General features: G+C 35.3%; 1 protein-coding gene across 1 annotated transcript in view; it reads right to left on the reverse strand.

The window, feature by feature from the left end:
• Positions 1-13,330, reverse strand: part of LOC118833634 (desmocollin-2-like) — a 43,156-nt gene that overhangs the window by 18,276 nt on the left and 11,550 nt on the right. The window contains exons 5-7 of the mRNA XM_036741012.1: positions 6,674-6,829; positions 5,682-5,826; positions 1,556-1,722 (exon numbers count right to left, since the gene is read on the reverse strand). Coding sequence (XP_036596907.1) covers positions 1,556-1,722; positions 5,682-5,826; positions 6,674-6,829 — 468 coding nt within the window. The remainder of the gene's footprint in view (positions 1-1,555; positions 1,723-5,681; positions 5,827-6,673; positions 6,830-13,330) is intronic.

Below are 13,330 nucleotides of genomic sequence, written 5' to 3' on the forward strand. Positions count from 1 at the left end.
CAATACAGAAAGTGGCCCTTTATATTCTGTTTCCTCTACCCCGCAATGAATAATCTGCTTGATCTAACTAATTAAAAGTAAATTGTTATATGCTTGGGGAAAAAAATATAGCAAGAGAAGTCAGGAGACCTTTGTCCTAACTACCTATGTCACACCATACAAGGCATCTATCCTTCTTAAACATGTTTTTTTTTTAATTTGTATGAGGATTTTAATGTCTGGATTACGCCACTCACAAGATTACTGTCTTCATCAGAGGAGGAACAGAATCCCCAAATTAATCTTCTGCCTAAAATGCCTTTCCTCCCACTACAACTACTCCTTTCCTTTATTCTCTTAAATCTTGCAATTCCATGTCTTCTCTAAAGTTTAACTTGAATTGAGGTAGCATTTCTTTCCTGATCCCCACCCTAACTAAACTTACACAACTCCTATATAGCAACTCTTTCCCTCACCTCCCCACCATAAACACCTGTTTGAAAAAGACATGAGCTATTTAGTTTTCTAGAATCTAGAGCTTTAAACCTAAAGCATTTACAGAAGGGAGTATGTTGCTTATAGGCATATGTACTGGCTAAGCAGGCTAAAGCAAATTGGGTTTATTGGAAATTGCAAAAATCAAGACAAAAGAAGCAAGCTGAAATGTGAGTATTCTAATACTATCTTAACAGATACTCAGGTATGGAAGAAATGCCAATGATTGAGGAAAGGTAGAGAGCAACAGACAAAAAAAATGAGATATCAGGGTTAGGAAATCACTGCAAAGTTCGTTTTTTTTTTTTAAGTATCATATTCAAAATGCCATGAAATTGATTTCACCTCTGCTGGATGAGAGGCAGTATTGCACAGTGGATTGGGTACAGGGCTTGTCAGGATGACCTAGATTCAAATCCTGCTTCACATATGAGCTGTGTGACCCTGGGCAAATCATTTAACTTTTTGGTTCCTCAGTTTCTTCATCTGTAAAACGAAGCACTGGACTCAATGGCCTCTAAGGTTTCTTCTGGTTCTAAATTTATGATCTTATCATGACTGCTTTTCTTGTTGAGATTTTTTTTAAACTCAGTTAGAAGAATCTTTTCAATGGGAAGACATCTCTGATTTTAAAAGAGAAGTCAATTATAAAGTGAGATTTGCCTTACGATTACTTTTTCTGAAATAGACATATTTCATGAAGCAAAGAATACAAATAACCTATAAAACATATAACTTGTGAGTCACATGAAGCAAACCTCTTTGCATTCTTGTACTCAACTTTCAGCAAAATGGCATTTCTTGAATTTGTCATAATCTGTCCATATTATAGAATAACTGATCCAAAAAATCTAAACTTTAAAAAAAAACTATTAGCATTATAAAAGGATTAACTGCTTGAGTTCACAAATTCTGCTAATACAATTTTAAAAATTTTAAAGAATTTACTCATGCAGTTTAAATTTTGAATTACTGAAATTCAAGATACATACTCCTTTCCTAGAATACGTACTTAACACCAAACAAGCTATTCCTGAATGTCTGTTCTTTAGGGTTTTTAGTCTTGTAATATTTAAGATACCTCTCTGTCACACCGAGATGATGTTGTAGTGATCACACCTGTGACTGGGTGTATAGAAAATAATGTAGGTGATGGTGGCTGCTGCTCTATAATGGTGTACTTCAGACGAGTATGCATCGTGTCAGGTTCATCATCGTCTGTGGCACAGACTTGACCCACTGTTGTACCTACAAATTGAAAAGGCATCTTTAATACACATATACTTTATATTTCCATGGTGGAGTGGAAAGAGCATTGAACCTTGGAGGCAGGCAGCTAGGTGGCAAAGTGAACCAAGTGCTGTAGGTGAAGACAGGAAAACCTGAGTTCAAATACAGTCTCCGATGCTTACTAGCTGTGTGACCTTGCATAAGTCACTTACTCTCTGTCTGTCATATGTACAATGTAGATAACGATAGCACCTACCTCTCAGGGTAGTTGTGAGAAGAAGAAAATATTTGTAATATACTTTGCTTTACAAAGAGCTGCATCAATGCTAGTTGTTGTTTTAAAAAAAATTGTTGTTGTTACAGACTAGAGCTGTGAATCCTGTCCCTGATACTTATTACCTCTGTCATGATATGTGAGCTGTGCAGCTTCTAAAAAGCCTCAGTTTCCTCATTAAGAAAATGAAGATAATAACCACAGAATTTATTTATTTCCATCACTGGGAGATTCAACTGAAATAGTATAATATAAACCACTTTGCAAACCTTAAAATGTCCTATAGGTGGCAATTATTATTACTCATTTATCTTGAGTGGAGGAAGGAGCCTGGCATAATATAAAGAGAGCCCATCTTGCAGTTAGAAGACCTCTACTCAATTCCTGACTCTGTCGCTGACTTACTGAGTAGCCCTGGGTAACTCACAAGCACAATGGACCCCACTTCACCCACCTCTGAAATGAATGAATTGGCTAAGATGTAAGGTTTCCTCCAGCTCTGATGGTCTATGATTCTATGAAAAGGAAATATGACAAGACAGACAGAAGGTTGAACTTGGAAGAAGGAAGTTGTACATCCCTATTTTCCCTCTAACACTTATGAACTCCAGGCAAGTCACTTAACTTCCTTCATGGCTCAAAAGAGAATATTTATGTAAAGCACTGTGTAAACTTTTAAGACCATGTACATGTTAACTATTATGAGAACTTCTAGGCCTGACCTCTTACTCAGACTCTAAGCCCCAAACTCCCAAACTTTGTGGACATTTTCACTCATATGATCTACTATCAGTTCAAACTAACACTAAACACTGTTTTTTCAACTTTTCTCCCAAACTGGCTTCCCTTAACAAATTTCCTTTCTTTATAAATGGCAATTTATACTTCTATTCAGCTAGGCATAAAATTTTGGCATTTTCTTTGACTCACATGCTTTTCTTGTCTACACAATATAGAATCCCTTTACTCCTTCAAGACTCAGATCATAACTTTTTCACTTCCCTCTTATTGTTAGTGTTTTCTTCCCCAAGTAATTTATATTTAAATACATTGTGCTTGTTTCATCCATATTCACCTCTTTTTGTATACTGAGTGATACTTGACACATAATAGACACTAATAAATATTTACTGATTGATTCTGTATAGACTTATCTATGTACACTGTCTCTCCCAACAGAATGTAAATTCTTTAAAAGCAGGGACTATTTCATTCTTTGTTTTTTAATCTGGAGCATCCAGCATAGTACTTGGCACACAATCAGAGCTTAATAAATTCTTGTGAGTGATCAGTACTTTGCTCCTTATATCCAATCAACCACCAAGTCTTGTTAAACCTTGCTTTACAAATTCATCCTTTCTTCAATAATCCCATTGCCAATTTTTACTTCAAGTCCTTACAATTCTCATCCCTAAATTACCAAAATAACTTTCTGCCTGCTATCTTTTCTTTCTTTCCTCTGATCCAGAGGTCATTAAAAATATAAAACTGGGGCAGCTAGGTGGTGCAGTGAGTAGAGCACCGGCCCTGAAGTCAGGAGGACCTGAGTTCAAATCCGGCCTCAGACACTTGACACGCTTACTAGCTGTGTGACCTTGGACAAGTCACTTAACCCCAATTGCCCTGCCTTCCCCTCTGCAAAAATAAAATAAAATAAAATAAAACCATTCTTAGCTTAAGAGCCATACAAAAAGGCATGGACCAAGGCTATAGTTTGCTGACTTCTGCTCTAATCCAGAGGGCATAGACTACCGTCAGACGAATCTTCTTCAGGCAATATTTTCTCTATGTCATTTTATCTGCTCAAAAAATTTTGTCAGCTCGGTAGCACAGTAGATAGAGGGCTAGGCCTGGAGTCAGAAAGACCTGAGTTCAAATCTGAGTTTAGCTACTTACTAGCTATGAGACTGTTAGCAACACAGCCTTTGTCTCAGGGGATAATAACAGCACCTACTTCACAGGGTTTCCACGAGAATCTAATGATAACATTTGCAAAGCACTTAGCATAGAGCCTGGCATGTAGTAGGTCCTTCTTCCCTTCTCTCAAAAAACTTACTGCTACTTGCTGTATTTCCCAAATCCGTCTTGCTGACTTTTCAAGGCCTCCTAAAACCTGGCTCTGCCCTCCTACTCCAATCTTATTTCCCATGAAATCTTTCACTGTGAAATGAAAGTATTAAATTACTCAGTTATTTTTAATATAAAGATTCTATATTCATTCATATCCCCATGACCTTGCCCATGCTATTTCCCTTCATCTGGAATGCCTCTCCACCAAGGACTTCCTTTCAAAATGTTATTCATTCTTCAAGGCCCAAGTCAAACTCTATCTCACACTGTCTTCTCTGACCATTCTAGCTCACTCACACCTCTCCTGTGTCTGCACTCTTGTCGTGCTTATATTCTATAATCACACTATTTGCAATACTGAACAGAATGTTATCTTGCATTATTTATAATTATTTCATGCTCATTAATAATAACACTAATAATCATCATTCACATTTAGATGCAGTACTCAGGGTTTACAGAGCACTTTTCTTGGTAAAGCTGTTCAAGCTGTTAGTCCCATTTTACAGATGAGGAAACTGAGGTCTGGAAAGTTTAAGCAATCTGTTCTCTGCCATGTAGCTAGCAATTGTAGGAACTGGGACACAAAGCTAGGATGCAGGCTCCTGGACCAATGCTCCTGCTCCTATGCCACACTGCTTCATTCCTTTATAAAATATTCAGTGGGAAGCTGTACCTTCTGTCATCCTCACCACAGCAAAAGAGAGAGAAATGGTCACCCTCTGAATCCTCTGTGCTTCGCTATCAGTACTGTGACTGAATTCTCCCTCCTATACATGTTGTCTCCCCCGTTAGAACAGAAACTACTGAGGGCAAGAACTGTATCAATTTTGTATTTGTATTTATAGAACTGAATAGTGTTCAGTACATAGCACTTAAATATTTTTTCATTTATTTACTGAATAAACACTTAACAGTAGTCATTCTATTTCTGTAACCTTCAAAAAATCTAGCACTGTACTGTGTGTAACATACTCAATACTGAATTGAGTTTAATAAACCTATCATATTTTTAAGCTAATATTATTTTTTAGAGTTTTGATTTCTATAAGTTTACTGCTCAGGTAAAAAGAAACATTTCCTTTCATTCTTTTCTAAGCACTACTGCTTTCAAGCTTCAGGGATTACATCCTACTGCTAATATTTCAGTATTTGGTGAACATATGCATACTTGATAACATTATTAATTTTGCTGATAATCTCTGTTCTTTGTGTCTTTCTAAATCAAATAATGCTATTTAGGGGACAGTATCATTTGTAAGCTTCTACTTCCTTTAATCTAGTTACTTGATGTTCTCTAGAAAGTTCTAATTCAATTACATCTTTATTAAGTAATAGTCACAAGAAAGAGACACAATCCTAGCTATAGACTGAGAAATTTTTAAAGAAAAAAGTTAATGTAATGTCTTGTAAATTTCTCTGGAGTGCCCAGTATTTATTCCCTGATCTTACCACAACTCATTAGGTAGACATTTTGATTAATCAAAGAGCCTTTTCTTGGGCCTCATGCCTCAGAATCACCATTTTACAAAATACATATTTTTTCCTAAGTGTATTTCCTTACACTTGTGACAATACAGATGATTGAAATACATTCTATTGTAATATAACCTGTTTTTAAAAGATTACTTACCAGGTCCACAATTTTCAAGAACTTCAAATTGATAAGGGTTTTCGGTGAAAATTGGGTCATTGTCATTTTCATCTTCAACTCTGATTTCAAGGGGAAGTGGAAGGTCTACAGAATAACCATCTGGAGTTGATGCATAGGCAATTATCTATTTAAAAAAAAAGAAAAAAGGGATAAATAAACTACAACTTTAGATCATTAATTTAAAATGTAACAAAACCCTAATGATTCTAGTTTTAGAGATTATAAATATCTTAATCAGAAAGGACTACACCATTATAATGTATTAGTTTTTAGACTGGTGAGATATACATTTTTACATTCCACATACATTTATTTAGCATTTACAATGTATATGACCCATAGAAATTATGAAACTACATCACTATGTGTAAAAATGACTAGAATCTGTAGTTGACAAAACAAACTGTATTGTATGCTTCATTTTGGTTAAGAAAAAAAGAAAATAGAAAAGAAATATATTCAAGAAATTTGAACATAAAATAAGGGTTTTTTTTTTAAACAAAAAAGTCCATGAAAAATGAGAGATAATACAAAGTAAAATTGAATTAGAAGTGTAATTAAAAGAAAAATAGTGGTTCTAGAAAAAAATGAATAAATTAGAACATGCTGGTGTATTTCAAAATTATTATCTTCAAAATAGCCATGACACTTGCATAATTTTAAGTTACCTCTGGATCTCATTTAGATAAGTGACTGGGCTGTGGTTTTTTTTTTTAATTTCCCCATATCAAAACTGCAAAACCGAAAGAAGACAGATAAAAAGCCGAAAGACCCTAAAAGTGGTCATCTAGCCTTTGTTTGAAGTCCTCCAAAGAAGGAGGTCATGCTAAATTGCAAGGTAGCCTATTCTACTCTGGGATGGCTGTAACGGTTGAAAAGTTTGTCTTTTCGTCAAGCCAAAGGAAAAATGAAATGATCTCCCAATAAAGTAGAACCACTGTAATTACACATAAAATAATTTTAATATGTACCCCATAAGATGAGCATTTCTCACGATCCACAGGGCGAGTGACAAAGAGGTTCCCAGTATCTCTCTCTATGTAAAACAAATTTAAAGGTTCTTGATCAACTCCAGGCCCTCTTATTGAATAATAGACTGTGTAATTCTGTGCGGAGTCAGACTGCACCTATAAAGAAAAAAAATGAAAGAGTCAAGATAAAATGAGAAATGACTAAGCATACTTTTGATCAATGTATTGTGAGTTATTACAATATTATTTTTGGTGAAAAAAGATCTCAATAAAAAAGTGTCATGTAATAATCTCTAAGGTGTTATAAATATAGTACAGTGACAGCATAAAGGTAATACTGAAGATTAACAAAATAATAATAGATTTTAAAATGACAAAACTGAAAGATTAGCAGGTTACTAAATAAGAAAAATAAGAGCTGTACAGCAACATCTCAGTTTGTCCAGAATGTTTGTAGAATTAAGATTCTAAATACTTGTAGTTATGCTCCAGTAAATTTTTTTACTTCAAACTTTTTAAATGGAAAATTTCTAAAAAGTATGATACACCTTCCTTTCCTGTCAGGTGAAAGACTGCTACAGGGAGCTAGTTGCATCCACAAGAAAAATACTATAAATGGGATAGTGAGTGAATTGATTTATGAGAGTTAATGCCACAGGGTTCAAGTATTAATTTGTATCCAGCTTCACCAATGCCTTCAAAAATGACTTGAATGATGCCTCAACATGTATCTGTTACATCTTACTGGGTCTGGTTATTTTTAAAATATTATTGCAAAAAACCAGTGGCTGCTAAATTATTAGAAAACCATTAAATTGTGAATATCAGTTGTTGCACTATGTTGTAAACACAAAACATTTGGCTGTGTTTACCAAGTCATACTCAAGAAAGTGACTCCAAAGAAATAATAATTTACATAGCATATTAAGGTTAGTGGAACACTTTATATATATGAACTGCTTTGACACTAACAAAATTATGTAGATAGTACTGGCAGGATTGTCGCCATTTTGCAGAAAATTGCCATTTTGAGAAAACTGGAGCTAAAAGAGCCTCATGATTTGCCAATGGTTGAGTGACTGGGAATCATGGGAGTTTGAACTCTCATCTTCCTGATAGTCAGTACAACATTCTCTCCATCAGACCATGTTTTCTTGCCAATTGCTTCATAAAAGTAAGTGATACATGAATAGGAGTAAACATGAAATGGACCCCAGGAAATGGCAACATCACCATCTTTTTAAAAATTTATAGAATTTGGAATCAAAAGGGTCCACTTAGTCCAACCTACATTTAAACAAGATGATAATAATAATAGAAGGAAATTCCCTATAATAGTCCTGAAAATACATCATTAAATATGCACTTGAAGAATTTCAGTGAGGGAAAACCCATGTGACTTCTTGAGCCAGTGATACCAAGTTGACTTCTGTACAATTTCCACCCACTGTTCCTAGTGTTGGACCCTGAGGTTATGAAAATGTGTAACCCCTAATTCCACAGGATTGTCCTTCAATACTTGAAGATAATTATCAGGCCTACCCTACCCACCCCTCCCCATATCTTCTTTTACCTAGGCTACACATCTCCAGTTCCTTCAAATAATTCTCATCTAGCATGACCTCGAAGCCTTTCATAATCCTGACTGCCATCCTATGGATATCCTCCAGTTTATCAATATCATTCCTAAAGTGCAGCATATAGAACTGAATGAAATACTTTGGATGGTGGCTACTTTAAAATAGGATTACTACATCCATAGTCTTAGACACTTATATGCTTCTTAATAAAGTCTTGAGTTTTTTGGCCAGCATATCACACTGCTAATTCTTATTCAATTTGTAGTCCACTAAAACCTCCAGATATTTTCAGAAGAACCGCTAGCTAACTATGCCTCTTAATCTTACTTTTTTAGACCCAGCTACAAGACTTTTCATTTACCCCTATTAAATTTCGTCTCACCAGATTCAACCCAGTGAGGCAACCTGCAGAGATCTAGTTTGCATCCTAATTTTGCCATCCAATCTGTTAGCTATGTCTCCCATCTTGGTTCCATTTACAAATGTAATAAGCATGCCAACTAAAACTTTATCTAAATCATTGATAAAATGTTAAAAAAAATGACAGAGACAAGCACAAATCCCTAGGGCACTACACTAGAGACTTCCTCCTAAGCCTTTATTTCTAATCATTTAAAAATTTGGAATCTTCTTATGGATTTGTCCATAAAAATCATATCAGAGTCATTTTCAAATGCTTATCTAAGATAAAAGTAAATTATGTCTACAGCATTTACCCAATTTACCAGTCTAGAAACCCTGTCAAAAAAGGAAATGGAACAAATCAAGTATAATCTGTTCTTAATGAAGCAATGCTAGGCTCTTTGTGGTCGCCAATTCTTTTCCTACATGATCACCATCCCTTAATTACTATGTTGTAAGATTTTGCCTGAAATTGAATTCAAGTTCACAGGTCTATATAGGTTGCTAATTCCATCCTCTTTCCTTTTTAAAAATTAGACCATCTATTCTTCTCTATTCCTATGGCACTTAACTCATTCTCTGTAGTCTAAGATCACATATAGTTACTCAACTATCATAGCCACATAACTTCTTTCCATGCCTCTGGATGTGGTTCACTGGAACATATTGACTCATACTCATAAAGTATAGCTAAGTACTTTCTTATTATTTTCCCTCCTTATCTTGAGTTTCAACTTTTTATTAGCCATTTTTGTTCTGGTTTTGACAGTCTAAGTTTCATTTTTGTTGCAGAGAAAGTAGGAAAAAAAAGAATTGATTAGTTCTACCTTCTCTCCCTCATATTCTATCATCTTGTTCACCACAAACTGCCATCCTAGATCTTCTTTAATCCTCTTTGCCCCCAACATAGCTTCAAAACAACCTCTTTTTTTGGGTGGAGGGGAGGTTCCTTCTTATGGATGCCTAGCTTCAGCTTATTCTGAGCGTTAGTTCTCTTGATTCTTATTATAGGACCGTATGACAATTTCATGTTCATTACCTGCCCTTATTTCCATTATCTATACATGTTGTTTTGTTTTGTTTTAATCTAAGTTGGACTATTAGTATCCTGTAGATTCACTCTTATCTCTTTGAACAACTTTACCTCTTCTGTGGAATTACATCTCTGGGTCTTTGGCATTTCTTTCTTACGAGCTTCTAGAGTATCTTCTATTACGGAATTTTAGACCATGGTACCCCACCTATCCTCTCTCTGAACCCTCTGAAATATACTCTTGTCAAATATACAGGGCATGTCAAATTGTCCCCAGCTTTTTTCACCTTCTTTCTCACAAATTCTAAGATGAAATGACCATTTCCCCCTGTATTTAATCAAAATCTGAAGTAGCCATATCCTAAGAATTTTTCTCATTCTCTATGAACTCTTCCCTGTCTTTATCAGTGTCTTTTGACTAAGGAACATTCAAAACACACTCTCTTAGTGAAACTGAAGGGAAAAAAAGCACATTAACTTCTTTGTCAGCTTTTATCTGTTCTTCCTATATTAACTTTGTTGAAGAGGTAAGGAGGAATAACTATTCCCTGCCATTTCAAGAATATGCAGTGACATTTTCTAATCCTAATTACCAAACTTTCAGGGGCCATCTCCAGTCATCCTGGTGAATATCAAGCCACAGATGGATCTGGAGGAGAAAGTGAGGCTGGTGACCCTGCACAGCCCTCCGTCACTCAAATCAAAGTCAACTGCAAGTCATGTCATCATTTCCCTGATGTCATGGTCCTCTTCAAAAATGAAAGACAAACACAACAACAACAAAACTTTCAAATTGTCTCTCAACAGTAGACATTTTTGTAATGATAATTCAGTTCAAATTTTTTCCCCGTCATCCTTCATAATGTTTGCCTTTTGACCTACACAACATCTTTTGTACCTTCCTGTTTCTCCTCCAGTAGTAGACCACCACCCATTGCTGTTGAGACGATTGCAACAGCCTCCTTATTGGTCTCTCAGCAGCAAGTCCCTCTACTCTCCAATCTCTTCTTAAACAACTACCAAAGCAATATTCCTAAAGCACAGTTCTGATTGCTCCCATGATCTAAAACCTGAGTGGCTCCCTATTACCTCTAGGATAAAATACAAACTTCTATGTTTCATATTAAAAGCCCACTACAATTTGGTTCTAGCCTACATTTTCAGCATTATTATGCATTCGACATGCCATGCAAATTACTCTGCATGCTCTTTGGTGTACATAACATTCTGTTTTCTGTCTCCTTGCATTTCCACATGCTTTTCCTCCTCCTTAAAATGCATTTCCTTCTCGTGTCTGCCTCTTACACTTTGTGGTTCCCTTCAGGCCTAAAGCCTTTCCTGATCCATGCCCAAGCTGTTATGGCCACTACCACCACCACCACTCTGTACCCCCAGAAATTATTTGTCTTAAATATATGTTATATTGCATGTTATTATATAGTTATATATTATATATGCTATATTGTATATTATTATATAATAATATATGCAAGACAAATGCCTATGTAACATATGCTTCTCTGTATGCGTATCTATATCCATATCCATTTTGTGAATATAGATACAAGTTCTTCACATCATAAAATGTAAACTCCTTGAAGGTAGAGACAGTTTCATTTTTTATTTTCCATCTCTAGCATCTAATACAGTACCTGGAATACAGTAGGTGCTTAATAAATGCTTATCAATTGACTGGCAGCTCTCTAAACACAGGCAATAATTTTTTTTTTGCTTTTTTGGCAGGGCAATTGGGATTAAGTGACTTGGCCAAGGTCACACAGCTAGTACATGTGTCAAGTGTCCGAGGCCACATTTGAACTCAGGTCCTCCTGACGCCAGGGCCAGTGCTCTACTCCATGCACCTCCTAGCTTCCCCGAGCACAGGCAATAATAAAATTTGTATTGTTCATACTAGACCAAGATGAAAAGTCTTTCATGACATCAGTATGATGACATCTCATGAAATTTCTTTTGAATTAATATTTCATAATCTTAACGTCATTTATCCAAAGATTGCTAACATTATCTAACATTTTTATTTCAACAAGAGACTTAAAATATTTTCAGAAATTAACTCTGATCACTGGAAGACGGATGAGAATCCTACAACAATCTAACAACGAGTGCTTCTTCAGCTAACTGTAATCCACTAAGGTGATCTTTCATTCACTGAAGATACATAAATATTATGGAACAAATCAGAGGGGGAAAAAAGGAAAACCTTTTCCCATTTAGGTAAGTGCACAGTACCTTAGAAACCTCTAGGATGATCACATTTTCCCATCATTAAAGGTTTTACTTTATGGGAACCCATACATAGTATTAAGACACGTAATAGCAGTCAATCTGTCTTTAATCTTTTTAAAGCTGGGAGCATTTTACTCACTGGCACCAGCAAGGGCAAGTATCATCAAAATAGACTAGTTTCGGCAACACTATAAAATGTTTCTAAACATGGGGTATCCCCTGAACAAAGTTCTATAAAAGAGCCACAAACCTTTCAGCCTATTTAGATTCCACAGACCACGTGGGATCACATTTTAAAACACTGGAACATCTATTTTCAAAATACCTACTGGATCCAAAGAACTATGCTGGGTACAATGATGCAAAGGCAAAAATGAAAGTCTCTTCCTTTAAGGAATTTATATACTACTGCTTTTTAATACCATGTCTAACTTTGACATTCTATACTTACCCTTCAGAAAATACATATAATTTAGACCCAAACTCCTTTGCTTTTAAAAACCTTTTACTTTTCCAATTGGCATTTATTCAAAAATAATAACATTTTTTGATCAGGTATCAAAACAGTAACTCTAATTTAGTGATACAGCCATACTAAGCTTGTATACATGTACATAAGCTATATTTGTGAATATGATTATACATGTGTGCATATACATATCACATATGTGTGTATTTGTACACAAACACACTGTGATGTCATATCTTAGCTTGCTAGTATATATGCCCACAAATGAACACATTATACCCTACAACAGCACTACCTAAATGTCACAATGGTTTCAAAGTTTATAAACCATGTAGGATTTTACACAGGGGTTTTTGCTTAGCCTTTGCACAAATTTGTTATACCTCCCTTCATATGCATCTTTGCTGCCTTCCCATTCATACTATTTCTCCATCTCGTTCTCTTATACCAAGATCCCAGGTTACCCTCCCCTAATTTCCACCCACTTATGTTCTCCACTGTGTTCTCTCCTTTTAAAAAATTATTTTCTCTTCTTCTCCTGTTAAGACAGGATTTGGCTTTTATATTCACTTCCAATCAACAGTAGTACTCCCTTTCTCTAGTAGACAATCAAAATACATGTAATTTAAAATTTGAATTTTATTATTTGTAACAATGTGTCCATTCTCTGAGGCTTCTTTCTTGATTTCTGGGAGTCACTCTCATACTACAAAGTTTCAGGTACCAAGAAATCAAGATTTTACATTATGAAAGGTGGCAAAAGCTTTTCCAAAAAAAAATCGAAAAATATATATGTCATGTGTACATAAATACATACATCCATAAACACACCCCACATATAAAGAAGGAAGCCATGATAATCTTGAGTGATTGAAAAGTCAGTGGCCAAATTGTGGGGATATGAAGAATTGTAGAATTAATCAAAA

This window comes from Trichosurus vulpecula, chromosome 1, assembly GCF_011100635.1.
Source record: "Trichosurus vulpecula isolate mTriVul1 chromosome 1, mTriVul1.pri, whole genome shotgun sequence".
Taxonomy (NCBI): domain Eukaryota; kingdom Metazoa; phylum Chordata; class Mammalia; order Diprotodontia; family Phalangeridae; genus Trichosurus; species Trichosurus vulpecula.